We start from the raw sequence: 13,229 nt of genomic DNA, 5'->3' as shown, positions 1-13,229 counted from the left end.
CGCCGTCCGCGGGGCGCCGCCATATTGGTAAAGGTAGCGGGGTGCGGGCCGACAGGAACTTCCTGATCTCGCGGGAGCTCGAGGCGTGACTGCCACGTCCCAGCACACGGAGAACCGAGAGGATCCCGGAGCCGGTGAGGACTCCCAGCCGCTGCCTTGCGGCGCTTTGCAGGCCTTTTCCCCCTCGCCCCAACCGTGGGTCATAGAGACGAGGGCCCAGACAGACCGTGGAGTTGCGGATCGCAGGCTAGAGCGGTGTCGGTGTGTGGGGGGGTCTGCATCCGGATGGGGTGTCGGGGAGCGAGAGAACCCGCCTTGGGGACAATGTGAGAGGGGAGCGAGCCATCCAGGGGTGGCGGAAGGGCACGAGTGCCGGGGAGCGGACCCCGCTTAGGGAGAGCATCAGGTAGAGTCGTCGTCTGTCCCTCCGGTCAGCGCGATGGCCGAGGGCCTCCGGGTCTGGGTGGCTGTGGGACTGCTGACCTGGGCGGCTGTGGGGCTGCTGGTGGCCGGACACGGGGGTCATGGTGACCCGCACCAAGACGTGGAAGAGGACTTCCATGGGCACGGGCACTCACCTGAGGATTTCCACCATGGACACAGCCATGCCCATGGCCATGGCCACACCCATGAGAGCATCTGGCATGGGCATGCCCACAGCCACGACCATGAACATTTACATGAGGATTTGCACCATGGCCATAGCCATGGTCACTCCCATGATAGCGTCCACCACAGAGGACATGGACTTGCCCATGAACATAGCCACGGAGCCTCTTGGGAGACGGGGGCTCCAGGCGCCAAGCACCACCTGGACACTCTCTCTCTTTGGGCCTATGTGAGTCCCCGTGGGACGTGGGGAAGAGGGACTGGTTCTTAGTCATTGGAAAACTCCATGTGTGACTTGTGACTCCCCTTCCCCAGGCCCTGGGGGCCACAGTGCTAATCTCTGCGGCCCCGTTCTTCGTGCTCTTCCTCATCCCGGTGGAGTCTAACTCTCCCAGGCATCGCTCCCTGCTCCAGATCCTGCTCAGTTTTGCCTCTGGGGGGCTTCTGGGTGATGCCTTCCTGCACCTCATCCCTCATGCTCTGGGTAAGTAACCTCGACACTACCTCAGAAACTTAAGATTATTTATTCTCTAGAAGGAAAGGAGGTTCTTTCTCTTTTGTGACCCCGGATTTTCCAATAGTCCTCAACTGCACATGCGTTGTGCCAAGCGTTCCCTTTTTTTTCTACTTCCTGCAGAACCTCATTCTCACCACGCTGTGGAGCAGCCTGGACATGGACACTCCCACAGTGGTGAGAAAGAGATGGGAATGGGGATCGGGATGCTGGGGAGTGTCTGCCTCTGCCAGTTCTTCACCTCTTGCACTGGAGGAGGAGTCCGGAATCCGCATCTCCTCATGCTTCGATGCTTCTGCTCCCAGGACAGGGCCCCATTCTGTCTGTGGGGCTGTGGGTTCTCAGTGGGATTGTCGCCTTCCTCGTGGTGGAGAAATTCGTGAGACATGTGAAAGGAGGACACGGACACAGCCACGGACACGGAGACAGCCACACACATGGGAGCCACAGCCATGGGAGACAGGGTGAGCCTACCTAGCCTGCCACAGAACTGTAGGCTCTTACGGTGGAGCAGACTTCTTATGGAGGACACATCGAAGGCTCTGTCCTCACTCTAATCGACTCCTGTTCTCCCTCAGAGTGTCCTTCCAAGGATAAGCCCAGCTCAGAGGAAGAAGAAAGGGGAGCAGGGACATTGAGGAAAAGGAGAGGAGGGAACGGGCCAAAGGATGGGCCAGTGAAACTTCAGAACCCTGAAGAGAAAGAAAAACCAGGTTCAGGTGAGGGACATGTGGGTGGACAGAATGTGTGCTGTAGGTGATGTTGGCATCTAGACAATTCTAAGGTGCATATGACCTTCAATCTTCTTGTCTTGTTTCTTTGCAAAAGACTTGCGTGTGTCTGGATACCTGAACCTGGCTGCTGACTTGGCCCACAACTTCACAGATGGTTTGGCCATTGGAGCTTCCTTTCGTGGGGGCCGAGGGCTAGGGATCCTGACCACAATGACAGTCCTGCTACATGAAGTGCCTCATGAGGTTGGGGACTTTGCCATCTTGGTACAGTCTGGCTGCAGCAAAAAGCAGGTTGGTGCCAACTGCCTGTCATTTGTTCCTAACAAGCTGTCCTACCATCGACAAGTCTTTTAGAAAGGGGCAAGTTGTTTTCTTTACCTCTGTTCTGTCACTCCGGGACCCCCATTACCTCTGCTCTGCTCTGTTGGGCCGTGACCCTCATATGTGCAGCTTGGTGCGCAGCCTGGAAGGGCCACGGGGGAGAGGGTGGAAGATTTTTCAGATGTCTGTTCTAGTGGTTCACTTCCTTTCTTCCTTTTTTAAAATTTTTATTTTTTATTTATTTATTTGTTTGTTTTTCAAGTCAGGGTTTCTCTGTAGCCTTGGAACTGGAACTCGCTCTTGTAGACCAGGCTGATCTCGAACTCAGAGATCCGCCTGACTCTGCCTCCTGAGTGCTGGGATTAAATGCATGCGCCACCACCACTTTTCTAGTGTTTTTCAACCTTTGGGGGCTGGGGGTCTTAGGTGACTCTGCTGGCCAGGGAGCCCCACGCAGCTGCCTGTCTCTGCTTCCTGGTGCTGGGATTGCAAACACCCCCACCGCACTTGCCTTTCCGTGCAGGTGCCTGGGGTCCAGATTCCTATCCTCACGCTGTGCGGCAAACACTATCGATGGAGCCATTGCCCCAGCCCCTTACCGTCTCCACCTTTCTAAAAGCATGCACACCTGTACAGCTGTCGCCACTGTCACCCTAGCCCTTGGCCGTCGATGGTCATGCCTTTGTCTTTTCTGTCCACCAGGCAATGCGTCTGCAACTCCTGACCGCAGTAGGAGCACTGGCAGGCACAGCGTGTGCCCTTCTCACCGAAGGAGGGGCAGTAGGCAGCGAGGTGGCAGGTGGTACCGGTCCTGGCTGGGTTCTGCCCTTCACTGCTGGTGGTTTTATCTATGTAGCAACGGTGTCCGTGTTGCCTGAGCTGTTGAGAGAGGCGTCCCCATTACAGTCACTGTTGGAGGTGCTGGGCCTGCTGGGGGGAGTCGTCATGATGGTACTGATTGCCCACCTCGAGTGAGGGCGGGGTAATCTGCACCACCCCTGACTCCCAAATAAAGACAGTTGGGAGCCCTGGCCAGCGTTAACTCGCCTGAAGAAGGAGTTTTAGCCTTGGAGAATTCGTCTTGAGTTAGGGGCCTTAAAGGTGTGACAGTCATGACAGTCATACAGAGTGTGACAGGTCAGGGGGACCAAAGTGTTGGACACTGCCCAACTATGTTGTTGGTGAGAAATAAAGGGACCATGAAAAAGACTAGGTTGACTAGCCTACCTGGTGGTCCCTACCCTGCTTGTTTTCCCAGCACCAACATGCCACACGGGGTCCTCCAAGGTCTGACCCCTTCTGAACTGATTAGTGGTGGCTTCAGGAAGACAGGAATGGGGTAGACATCAATCGTGTGTCCTGATTTGGAAGTAGCGGGATGGAAGAATGAATGTTCCTTGGTAAAATCTCACGGCCTGATTTATTTTTGTTTCTATTCCTTTTATATCACTGTTTGAATGGGTAGGAGGCACGATGATCAGAAATAAAGTACTTGGATCTTCTGCCCTGCGTGCAGTCTTTGTTTTTTGGGGGGGTGGGGCCCCTTGTCTCCCCATGCTCCCACGTCCCCAGGGTGGCGGGTGGCCACGCCCCCACAGTGGGAGGTCGTCCGAGGCGGTGGCGCCGAAGGCCTTTAGCTGACGGGGTTTCCATTGGACCCGGTTCGGCCCTCGCCACGCCCCCATGTGCTCGGATTGGCTTGGGCTGCGGTACCCGCCTCCCCCAGCCACCATGGCGTCTCAGCTCCGGCTCCGTTCCGCGTTGGCTCTGGTCACAGGTTCAGGGGTTCCCTCCCAGGGCGGGTTGGGGTGCCGGGGCCATGTCAGCGGGCGCCATCCCTGGGGTCCCTGGCGCTCTTGTCTGAGTTTCAGTAACTTGGCGCCCCGTGACCTCTGACCTCCGCCCGTCTTTCCCACTACCGCGGACTCCCCCATCTCAGGTGCGGGCAGCGGCATCGGCCGCGCGATCAGCGTGCGCCTGGCGAAAGAGGGCGCCGCCGTGGCCGCCTGCGACCTGGACGGGGCAGCGGCACAGGACACCGTGCAGCTGCTGGGAGGCTCGGGGAGCGAGGCCGGGGCGCCGCGCGGGAAGCACGCCGCCTTCCAGGCGGACGTGTCGCAGGCCCCCGCAGCCAGGCGCCTGCTGGAGCAAGTGCAGGTGAACCACTCACCGCGTCCCACAGCCCTCGGCCCGGCCCTTTGTGGTCTTTGGTGTCAGCCTCCCCCTCCCTCTCATAGGCCTGCTTTTCTCGCCCGCCATCTGTCGTTGTGTCCTGTGCGGGCATCACACGCGATAAGTTTCTGCTCCAAATGTCAGAGGAAGACTGGGACAGAGTCATAGCTGTCAATCTCAAGGTGGTGACCTCTGAACCCGAGACTTGTGCCCGCCCCCAGCCTGGGGAAGGACTTGGAGGAGGGCTGCCACCCCAGCTGATCTTGCCAGCTCATTACCCTCTCGTGCCAGGGCACCTTCCTAGTAACTCAGGCTGCAGCCCAGGCTTTGGTGTCCAGTGGCTCTCGTGGCTCCATCATCAACATCAGTAGCATCATTGGAAAGGTCAGGTTGAGCTGGACCAGGGCAGCTAGCCACGTGGGCACTGGGAAGACTTCCTTGGAGACTCCTGACTCACCCTGGGTCTCTGACTCACCATAGGTGGGGAATATTGGTCAAGCAAACTATGCGTCCTCCAAAGCGGGAGTGATTGGGCTCACCCAGACTGCAGCCCGCGAACTTGGACGGTGGGTCAGAACGGGGGCACCCTACTGAGGGAGGGGTCAGTGTCTTTCCCAGGGTCAGCATCCATTCTTCCTCCCACAGACATGGGATCCGATGTAACTCAGTCCTCCCAGGGTTCATTACAACACCCATGACACAGAAAATGCCAGAGAAAGTGAAGGACAAGGTAGGCTGTGGGTGGAGAGCAGTCAGAGGAGGCCTTGAGGGAGATTACTGGGCACAGTGCAAACGGTGAGTATTCCAGACATGTACTTAGTGAGGAGAAAAAAAAAAAAAAGAAGAAAGAAAAAGTCCATAAAAGAAACTTTCAGCGACATGAGTGTTTCCTTACAGGTGACTGCAATGATACCGTTGGGACACTTGGGGGACCCTGAGGGTAAGCATGAGTTGGGAGAAGGCTCTGGGGACTTGAAGAGATCCTTAAATCTGTAATATTTTTGAAAAGGTCGCAGACGGATTAAAGATTGGTGTGGCTTGGGGTTATGTGGGAGTATAGCCACTCCGGATCTGAAGCAGTGAGCCTGCCCTTCCCCCACCGTCCCATAGATGTGGCAGATGTGGTTGCGTTCTTGGCATCTGAAGACAGTGGATATATCACAGGGGCCTCAGTGGAAGTCTCTGGTATGAGGCCTTCGTGGGGGAGGGCGGATGGGACGGAAAAGCACAACCTCTACTGCTGGAATGAGAAAGTGAGGGGACCGTGCAGCCCCTTCTCTAGACCAGGGACAGAAGTGGGTGCCTATCCGTATACCTCACCGGTGACCCATGCACCTGTTCTCATGTTTCTGCCCCTCTCAGGAGGTCTTTTCTTGTAACTGCCTCGTGGAAGCTGGACGCTGCTTGATGCTCCCCCACCACTGCCTGGCCTCCTGCTGACGAGGACGCTAAGTTCCCAGGCCACAAAAGGGGTGGCAGTGTGTGGCTCAGGCATGCTGAATATGGAAGGCAGGGGTGCTTGTGACCCTAATAAATTCCAAATCCTCTTCCCTGCCACCTCCGGTTCTTCTTGTGTCCAAGCCCTCAGACCCTTCCCCACCTCCCCCTCTCTCCCCTTTCCGAAGGATTGCTCCCTTTCACTGCCTGGTCTCCCAGGGCAACCCCCGCCGCCGGGTGTGAGAGGAAAGAGTGTATGTCACTGTGTGTGCGTGACACTCGGGGTCTTTTCAGAGGGAGGGGGATTCTGTCCCCACCCCCTTTCATTGGTCCTGCAGCACCAGTCATAACCCCCCATCCCCGGGTCCTTATGGCCCCCAAGGGTGATTTGTTCTTGGCTCCATCCTGGTGTCCAGTCTGGCCTTGGAAGGGGGTCTTGGAACAGGTGGCCCACCCCCACCCCTCCTTTCTCTGTTCCCCTCCCTTCTCTCCACCTTACAATAGCCGCAGCCGGCCTGGGGTCGGATGGGGGGGGATTAGGGGAGGGGGCCAGGATTAGGGGAATGGACTAGCCGATGAAAGGGGCTGGAGGAGAGCAGAAGGGAGGGGGCTGGGAGAAGGAGGAGGAAGGGGAGGGGGTCCGCGCTAATCGACTCTGGCGCCCACATAAGGACTGGCCACGGACTGAAGGAGAGAACAGGGAAGTAGGGGGTAACTGGGGTTGGGGGCGAGGGGATCCACTGCTAACTTGTCCCAGAGACAAGCCACCCCCTGGCAGCCGCAGCGCAGGCTGGCGGGGGGCAGAACGCCCGTCACGGTCTCTTCCTCCGTGCTCTTCATTCCCTGCCCTCAACCGGGATGGTCCTGCTCCTTCCTCTTCGCGCTCCTCTCCGTCCGCTTCCTTCACTCCGAGTCCCAGAGAGGCTCTGCCCACTTTCCCACGCCACACATTTCACTCGTGTGTTCCCCGACTCCCCACGGGGGTCCCATCTGGTGTCCCCGCTTCCGCGTGGCGTCTCCATCCCCGGTGCCTCCGGTGCGCCTCCCTCCCCGCCCCGGGCCGCGGCTCCTGATTGTCCAAACGCAATTCTCGAGTCTCTGGCTCCGGCCGAGAGTTGCGTCTGGACGTCCCGAGCCGCCGCCCCCAAACCTCGAGTGGGAGAGGCCGGGAGGAGCGCGGGCCGGTCCCCCGGACACCCGGGACCCCGCCGCAGCCCTAGGGGCGCAGGGCGCGCGCCCAGCAGCAGAGGTGCAGCTGCGGCCGGCTTTTCCAGGGATCCCGGGCACCGGCTTGGGGGAAGCTGGAGATCATCGTCCGCGCCGCGGAGGGGAGCTCCGCCCTCGGGTTCTCCACGTGCACGCACAGCACCCCCACCCCCAGGCCGGCTCCGTGCGCGCCTCGCGGGGGAGGGGGAACCCGGTTCCACGGCACCCTCCACGCGCGCCGCGAGGTCGGTGACGTCTCCGCAGCGGGGGTGGGATGCAAGGAGGGCGGAAGTGACGTCGGGCCTCAGCGCCCGGGCCATGGCGGCAGCGGCGGCGGCGGCGGCAGCGAGAGCCGCGGCGTGAGTGGCAGCTGCGGACCGAGCGGACCAGGGCGGCGCAGCCCGGGGGTCTCCGGGGAGAGGCCCGCGGCGGGGCAGCGCGGCGGCCGGAGCCGGGTGAGGGGCCGCGGGGTGCGCGCACAGGGCTTCGGGGGCGGGGTCTGCAGAGGGGCGGCCCCGACAGCGTCCCCTCCCCCCCCACTCCGCAGACTTCTCTCGGCGAGCCCTGCTTGGAGGGGGTTCGTGCCCCGTCACCATGACGACGCCGGCGAATGCCCAGAATGCCAGCAAAACGTGGGAACTGAGTCTCTACGAGCTGCACCGGACCCCGCAGGTGACAGGGATCTTCCAGTCCCAACTCACCCCCTCCCGCCAGCTCTCCCCCTCCCCTTCACACTGTTCTTTGCCCGACTCTGCGTTTGAATCACCTTTCATCTTTTCAAAGCACTTCTACACTTACCTCTTTTAATCCGATTTAACCCCCTCCAAATAGCCGTGTCAGAGATGTACGGCGGATACTGCTGCGTTAATTGGAGCACGGTAAACAGACGCCAGAAGTTACCTTCTCTCTCTCTCCTCTCGGTTCGCACATGTCCCACATGTTCGTGTACACAGACTCGTCCTACGAGTTTAAGTCAACTCTGCAGTGTTCTGACTGGGTGCAGTGGGACATTGAAATCTGTTTTTTTAACAGGCCCACTGAAATTCTAGTAGTCTCGCTCTTAGAGTTTTAAGGAAGCCTGCTGAGGCTGGGTATGGTGGAGCACTGCAGAGGCAGGTGGATCTCTAAGTTTGAGGTCAGCCTGGTTTTCCATAGTGAATCCACCCCAGCTAGGGTCACACACATAGTGAGACCCCCAAAAAGCAAACAAAAAGAAGTTTGTTGAATAAATATTCGCCAAGCCATAGACCTGTGCCATCCCCAACTAACCCTAACATCTCACCAAACGTCTGTTCCTTCTGTTTCAAAACTCTTTGTGAATGAGTCCTCATCCCTTCTGGGTAATTTCCAAGTCCTTAGTCTCCATCCCAGAATTCCCATCTTCCTCAGTTGGCCATCATGGCTGTCCGGGTTCTGAAATTCCTTCCCCCAACCCTCTGCCACCTGCTAATGGCCCAGGAAGCCATCATGGATGGGACAGAGATAGCGGTCTCGCCTCGGTCGCTGCATTCGGAGCTCATGTGTCCCATCTGCCTGGACATGCTGAAGAACACAATGACCACCAAGGAGTGCCTCCACAGATTCTGCTCTGACTGCATCGTCACTGCCCTGCGGAGCGGGTAACAGGAGGGACCATTTGCAGTGGGTAAGGTGGGGGGGACATCAGCGATGGCCAACTGAGCCCATAGAGCTTCCTCTCTCCCAACCCAGGAACAAGGAGTGCCCTACCTGTCGGAAAAAGCTGGTATCCAAGCGGTCCCTCCGGCCAGACCCCAACTTCGATGCCCTGATCTCCAAAATCTACCCTAGCCGGGAAGAATACGAGGCCCATCAGGACCGAGTGCTCATCCGCCTCAGCCGCCTGCACAACCAGCAGGCGCTGAGCTCCAGTATCGAGGAGGGGCTTCGGATGCAGGCCATGCACAGGTGTGAGCTGTGAGGAGGTCTGGAGTAGGGGTCTGCTAGACTACCCTCTTGCAGCTGCCAGGTGTTGACCAGGCAGGTGCCGTTGGGCAGACTGGAGGGTGAGTGCCTGTGTTCTCAGACTGGTCTAGTCCTCTCTGTTTCTTCAGTCGTCAGATAGAAATAAAAACACTTACTATGCTTGGTACATCGTTAGCGACTGGTAAACACGCAACATCACCGTTAGGATTTCTATGGCCTCAGAGTCGTCTGAAGTTTAACACTTAGGGCCCTGAGTTCTGCTCTCTCTAACCCGGACTGTTTATTTCTACAGGGCCCAGCGTGTAAGGCGGCCGATGCCCGGATCAGATCAGACCACCACCATGAGTGGGGGGGAAGGAGAAGCTGGGGAGGGAGAAGGGGATGGAGAGGATGTAAGCTCCGACTCCGCTCCTGACTCCACTCCAGGCCCTGCTCCCAAGCGACCCCGTGGAGGGGGTGCAGGGGGCAGCAGTGTAGGGACAGGAGGTGGTGCTGCTGGGGGGGTTTGCGGGGGTGCTGGTTCTGAAGACTCTGGTGATCGGGGCGGCACCCTGGGAGGGGGAACCCTGGGCCCCCCCAGCCCTCCTGGGGCTCCCAGCCCTCCAGAGCCAGGCGGCGAGATCGAGCTTGTGTTCCGGCCCCACCCCCTGCTTGTGGAGAAGGGAGAGTACTGCCAGACGAGGTGAGGAGCCTGCCTGAGCTCAGGAGTCTGCATCAGAAGGGGCTTCAGGCCTGGGGCGTAGTTCAGTTGGTAGCATGCTTTTCAAACAGCCATGAGACCCTGAGTTTCTCCTCCAGCAGCACATAACCAAGGGTGGTGGTGTGCGCCCGTCGTCCCAGAGGCAGGAGGATGAGAAGCTTAAGGTCACCTTCAGCTACATAGCAAGCTAGAGGCCAGCCTGGGGTACCTGTATCTCTAGCCAGGCCTTTTGGAGGAAGTTGTCCATTCGAGGACTCTGTTGCCCTCACGTCCCCCCTCTGTCCTCCAGGTACGTGAAGACCACTGGGAACGCCACGGTGGATCATCTCTCCAAGTACTTGGCCCTTCGCATTGCCCTGGAGCGGAGGCAGCAACAGGAAACCATAGAGCCAGGAGGGCCTGGTGGGGGTGCCTCGGACACAGGCGGACCTGATGGGGGTGGTGGGGAGAGTGGGGTTGCCGGAGGAGGCGAAGGTCCTGAGGAGCCTGCCCTGCCCAGCCTGGAAGGCATCAGCGAGAAGCAGTACACCATCTACATAGCGCCCGGGGGTGGAGCGTTCACGGTGAGCACGTCCTATCTCCCGGCGTCTCAGCCCTGCTCTGTCCCTCTCTCTGGGCTCTGGTTCTGCCACACACTCATTTCCCCTCTCTTCTTTCCTCTTCCCTTGTCTCTCATCCATTTCCTTTTCCAACTTTCCTCCCCTGCCTCTCTCCTCCTCTCTAGACGCTGAATGGCTCGCTGACCTTGGAGCTCGTGAATGAGAAATTCTGGAAGGTGTCCAGGCCGTTAGAGCTCTGCTATGCCCCCACTAAGGACCCAAAATGACTTCACAAGGGCACAGCCAGAAGGTGGGGACCACAGGGTGTCCCTGTGTCCCGGCTCGCCCTGCCAGCTTCATCTCCCAATGCCTCCCAGCTAGACAGCAAGAGGACACAAGCAAGGACAAATGGCTTTTATACAAAGTATCTATATCAGATTCTTCTATGTTGCACAGCACGGACCTGTGCCCACTACTGCCTTTTCTATTGACCCTAACTGCCCATCCTGCAGGTGACGGGGAGGTGAACACGGCCCCTTCCCCACCCTCCTACCAACAACAAATTTGCTTACTTCTTTGAAAGCTGCAGTCCTCTGTGTGTGTCTATCAAGGGTGTATAATAAACGGGTGGGGGGAGCCGGAGAAGTGGCTCAGTGGTTAAGAGCACGGGCTGCTCTCGCAGAGGACCTGAGTTTGATTCCCAGCATTCACATGGTGGCTCACCACCATCTGTAACTCTGGTTTCAGGGGGTCCGAAGCCCTTTTCTGGCCTCTGCAGTCACCGGGAACACGTGGTGCACTGACTTGTGCAAGCGAAACACCCACACATATAAAAATTAACAGAGCATAGTGGCACACGCCTTTAATTCCAGCACTCAGGTGACAGGCAGGTGGATCTCTGCGAGTTCCAGGCCAGCCAAGGCTACCTAGTGTTTAAAGCTTAAAACTCACAGGAAATGAGTGGTGGAAATAGGAGGTGATGGCAGAGGTTAGCTCCCCTATAGCTCCCCCCATACAATAGACATGAAAAGAGGGAGGAGCCAGCCATGGTCTCGAATTCCTGCAATCCCAGGATCTGGTTGGCAGAGCCAGAAGGATTGCCACAACCTTGAAACCAGCCTGGTCTACATGATGAGTTCTGGGGCAGCCTGGACTAGTTACACCTGAGCCTGGTCTACATGATGAATTCTGGGCCAGCCTGGACTAGTTACACCTGAGCCTGGTCTACATGATGAATTCTGGGCCAGCCTGGACTAGTTACACCTGAGCCTGGTCTACATGATGAATTCTGGGCCAGCCTGGACTAGTTACACCTGAGCCTGGTCTACATGATGAATTCTGGGCCAGCCTGGACTAGTTACACCTGAGCCTGGTCTACATGATGAATTCTGGGCCAGCCTGGACTAGTTACACCTGAGCCTGGTCTACATGATGAGTTCTGGGCCAGCCTGAACTAGTTACACCTGAGCCTGGTCTACATGATGAGTTCTGGGCCAGCCTGGACTAGTTACACCTGAGCTCCAAAAACCTAAAGACAAGAGACCAAGTCTGAGAAGCTGGAGGAGAGGATGAAGGGGGCAGACTTTCCAAACATACTGCAAAACCCCATCGGCCCAGTCAAATCCAGTTAACCCGCAAGAGGTGCAAAGCAGGTCTCCTGGCAAAGTCAGTCGGCCATTGAGAAGACAGCCATGAAGTTTAAAGGGGAACATTCCATCACTACTGATGTCTGAAAAGAAAAGGCGGGGGCGGGCTGTGAGAACCAGTTGTGGCCTTGGGGTCTGGAGTTCCAGAGGAGTCTAGGGGTTTCAGGGACAGGCTTTCTGCAGCAGAATAAATGCACCCTCTGCCCTGTCTCCCTCAGGGTGCTGCAGGCAGGACTGGGTGGGCTCCCTTGGATCCCTTGGATTTTCTTGTGTGATCCCTGGCACCGACAATTACAGCCCACCCATTCTCTAGCGCCTTTGAGTACCACTGACCTGTCAGTGTGCCACCGTTGTCCCATGGAGGTTCAAGATGCTCTCTTACCCCCCAATGCAGCCCCATTCTTCAAGGTCCATCCGGGAGCCCCCCCCCCCACCCCTTTGCTTTGTTTTTTAGATAGGGCCTCACTATGCCACCCTGGCTGCCTGATCAGGCTTTAATCTCACAGAGACCTGCCCCCCTCTGCCTCCTGAGTGCTGGTATCAAAGGCTTGCACCACCATGGCCAGCTGCATCCCCTTAATCCAACAATGCCCAGGCCGTGCAGCAGGCCAGGGAGGTAGAGAAGTAGAGAGGAGCCAGGGAGACACTGAGGAGGAAGCCCACCTTCCAGCAGGCAATCAGTGCTCGCTCATCCCTAGTGGCTTCTCTCTGAGTTACCACCTGGCTCCCTTTCAGTACTTCTCAGTACTACTCAGCCTCTTCCCAGCTCCCCTGCCCCTCTATAACTAAGGACTTCATAAGCATGGCTCCCTACTTTGGAGACACCATGTGTGGGCCCTGTCACAGGTCACCTGGGGTAAGTGTCCCCGCCTCTGCCAACAGTTCTCCCCAGTTCTGGGAGAAGGCGGCATACAAGTGTGGTGCTAGCTCTCCATGCACTGACCCAAATGGAGTGTTTGCGCCCCACATTCTCAAGGCAGCATTACCGACTCAGCAAGATGAGAGATAATATGTATATACACATAAATACATACATACACACGCATGTGCACACACATTCACAAGAGCAGCTATACCTTTGTGGAGGACGGAGATAGGAAGGATGAAGGCAGAGGCAGCCACAGACAGGATCTTCACCTGCACAAGCCACTGCGTCTTTCTGTGGTGTCCTGGCCTGCAAAATGGGGACAATAGGTGAGGTGGGACAAGCCATGGCCCCAGCTCTCAGGAAGTAGACAGAATGACCAGGGGTTCTCAACCAGCCTGTCCACGTGGCAAGTTCAAGGTCAGCCTGTGTAAGAGAGTGTGATGGTTAACATTCCCAGAATCACCCAGGAGACGGGTCTCGGTGACACTTCTCAGGTACTATCTAGACCAGCAGGCCATGGTGACACATACCTTTAATCC

At 57.6% G+C, this 13,229-nt stretch overlaps 3 protein-coding genes across 3 annotated transcripts; all 3 read left to right on the top strand.

The window, feature by feature from the left end:
- Positions 1 to 47: 47 nt before the first annotated feature.
- On the top strand, positions 48 to 3,680 carry Slc39a7 (solute carrier family 39 member 7). The gene is made up of 7 exons (XM_085679942.2): positions 48 to 838; positions 925 to 1,093; positions 1,247 to 1,300; positions 1,429 to 1,587; positions 1,702 to 1,842; positions 1,952 to 2,148; positions 2,881 to 3,680. The coding sequence occupies exons 1-7, from the start codon at positions 440 to 442 to the stop codon at positions 3,151 to 3,153; spliced, it is 1,392 nt and encodes a 463-aa protein (XP_085536068.2). The 5' UTR covers positions 48 to 439; the 3' UTR covers positions 3,154 to 3,680.
- A 177-nt stretch (positions 3,681 to 3,857) lies between these two features.
- Hsd17b8 (hydroxysteroid 17-beta dehydrogenase 8) lies at positions 3,858 to 5,907 on the top strand. The gene is made up of 9 exons (XM_087898428.1): positions 3,858 to 3,955; positions 4,118 to 4,335; positions 4,416 to 4,532; positions 4,642 to 4,734; positions 4,831 to 4,916; positions 4,996 to 5,080; positions 5,248 to 5,290; positions 5,461 to 5,535; positions 5,713 to 5,907. The coding sequence occupies exons 1-9, from the start codon at positions 3,862 to 3,864 to the stop codon at positions 5,727 to 5,729; spliced, it is 828 nt and encodes a 275-aa protein (XP_087754554.1). The 5' UTR covers positions 3,858 to 3,861; the 3' UTR covers positions 5,730 to 5,907.
- Positions 5,908 to 7,295: 1,388 nt separating this feature from the next.
- Positions 7,296 to 10,758, top strand: Ring1 (ring finger protein 1). The gene is made up of 7 exons (XM_087898429.1): positions 7,296 to 7,448; positions 7,541 to 7,665; positions 8,452 to 8,612; positions 8,704 to 8,919; positions 9,230 to 9,619; positions 9,927 to 10,200; positions 10,362 to 10,758. The coding sequence occupies exons 2-7, from the start codon at positions 7,588 to 7,590 to the stop codon at positions 10,461 to 10,463; spliced, it is 1,221 nt and encodes a 406-aa protein (XP_087754555.1). The 5' UTR covers positions 7,296 to 7,448; positions 7,541 to 7,587; the 3' UTR covers positions 10,464 to 10,758.
- Positions 10,759 to 13,229: the final 2,471 nt, after the last annotated feature.

The sequence above is a fragment of the Myodes glareolus genome, chromosome 18, assembly GCF_982192425.1.
Source record: "Myodes glareolus chromosome 18, mMyoGla1.1, whole genome shotgun sequence".
Classification (NCBI taxonomy): Eukaryota; Metazoa; Chordata; class Mammalia; order Rodentia; family Cricetidae; genus Myodes; species Myodes glareolus.
This window is presented reverse-complemented; position numbering and strand designations above follow the sequence as displayed.

Bases quoted from the DNA above. Each gene is read 5' to 3' on its own strand.
- Slc39a7 (XM_085679942.2), top strand. From the start codon at position 440: ATGGCCGAGGGCCTCCGGGTCTGGGTGGCTGTGGGACTGCTGACCTGG. The intron at 839-924 runs GTGAGTCCCCGT...CCCCTTCCCCAG, and splicing joins CTCTCTCTCTTTGGGCCTAT to GCCCTGGGGGCCACAGTGCT. The intron at 1,301-1,428 runs GTGAGAAAGAGA...TTCTGCTCCCAG, and splicing joins ACATGGACACTCCCACAGTG to GACAGGGCCCCATTCTGTCT.
- Hsd17b8 (XM_087898428.1), top strand. From the start codon at position 3,862: ATGTGCTCGGATTGGCTTGGGCTGCGGTACCCGCCTCCCCCAGCCACC. The intron at 4,735-4,830 runs GTCAGGTTGAGC...GACTCACCATAG, and splicing joins TCAGTAGCATCATTGGAAAG to GTGGGGAATATTGGTCAAGC. The intron at 4,917-4,995 runs GTGGGTCAGAAC...TTCCTCCCACAG, and splicing joins GCAGCCCGCGAACTTGGACG to ACATGGGATCCGATGTAACT.
- Ring1 (XM_087898429.1), top strand. From the start codon at position 7,588: ATGACGACGCCGGCGAATGCCCAGAATGCCAGCAAAACGTGGGAACTG. The intron at 7,666-8,451 runs GTGACAGGGATC...CTAATGGCCCAG, and splicing joins AGCTGCACCGGACCCCGCAG to GAAGCCATCATGGATGGGAC. The intron at 8,613-8,703 runs GTAACAGGAGGG...CTCCCAACCCAG, and splicing joins GTCACTGCCCTGCGGAGCGG to GAACAAGGAGTGCCCTACCT.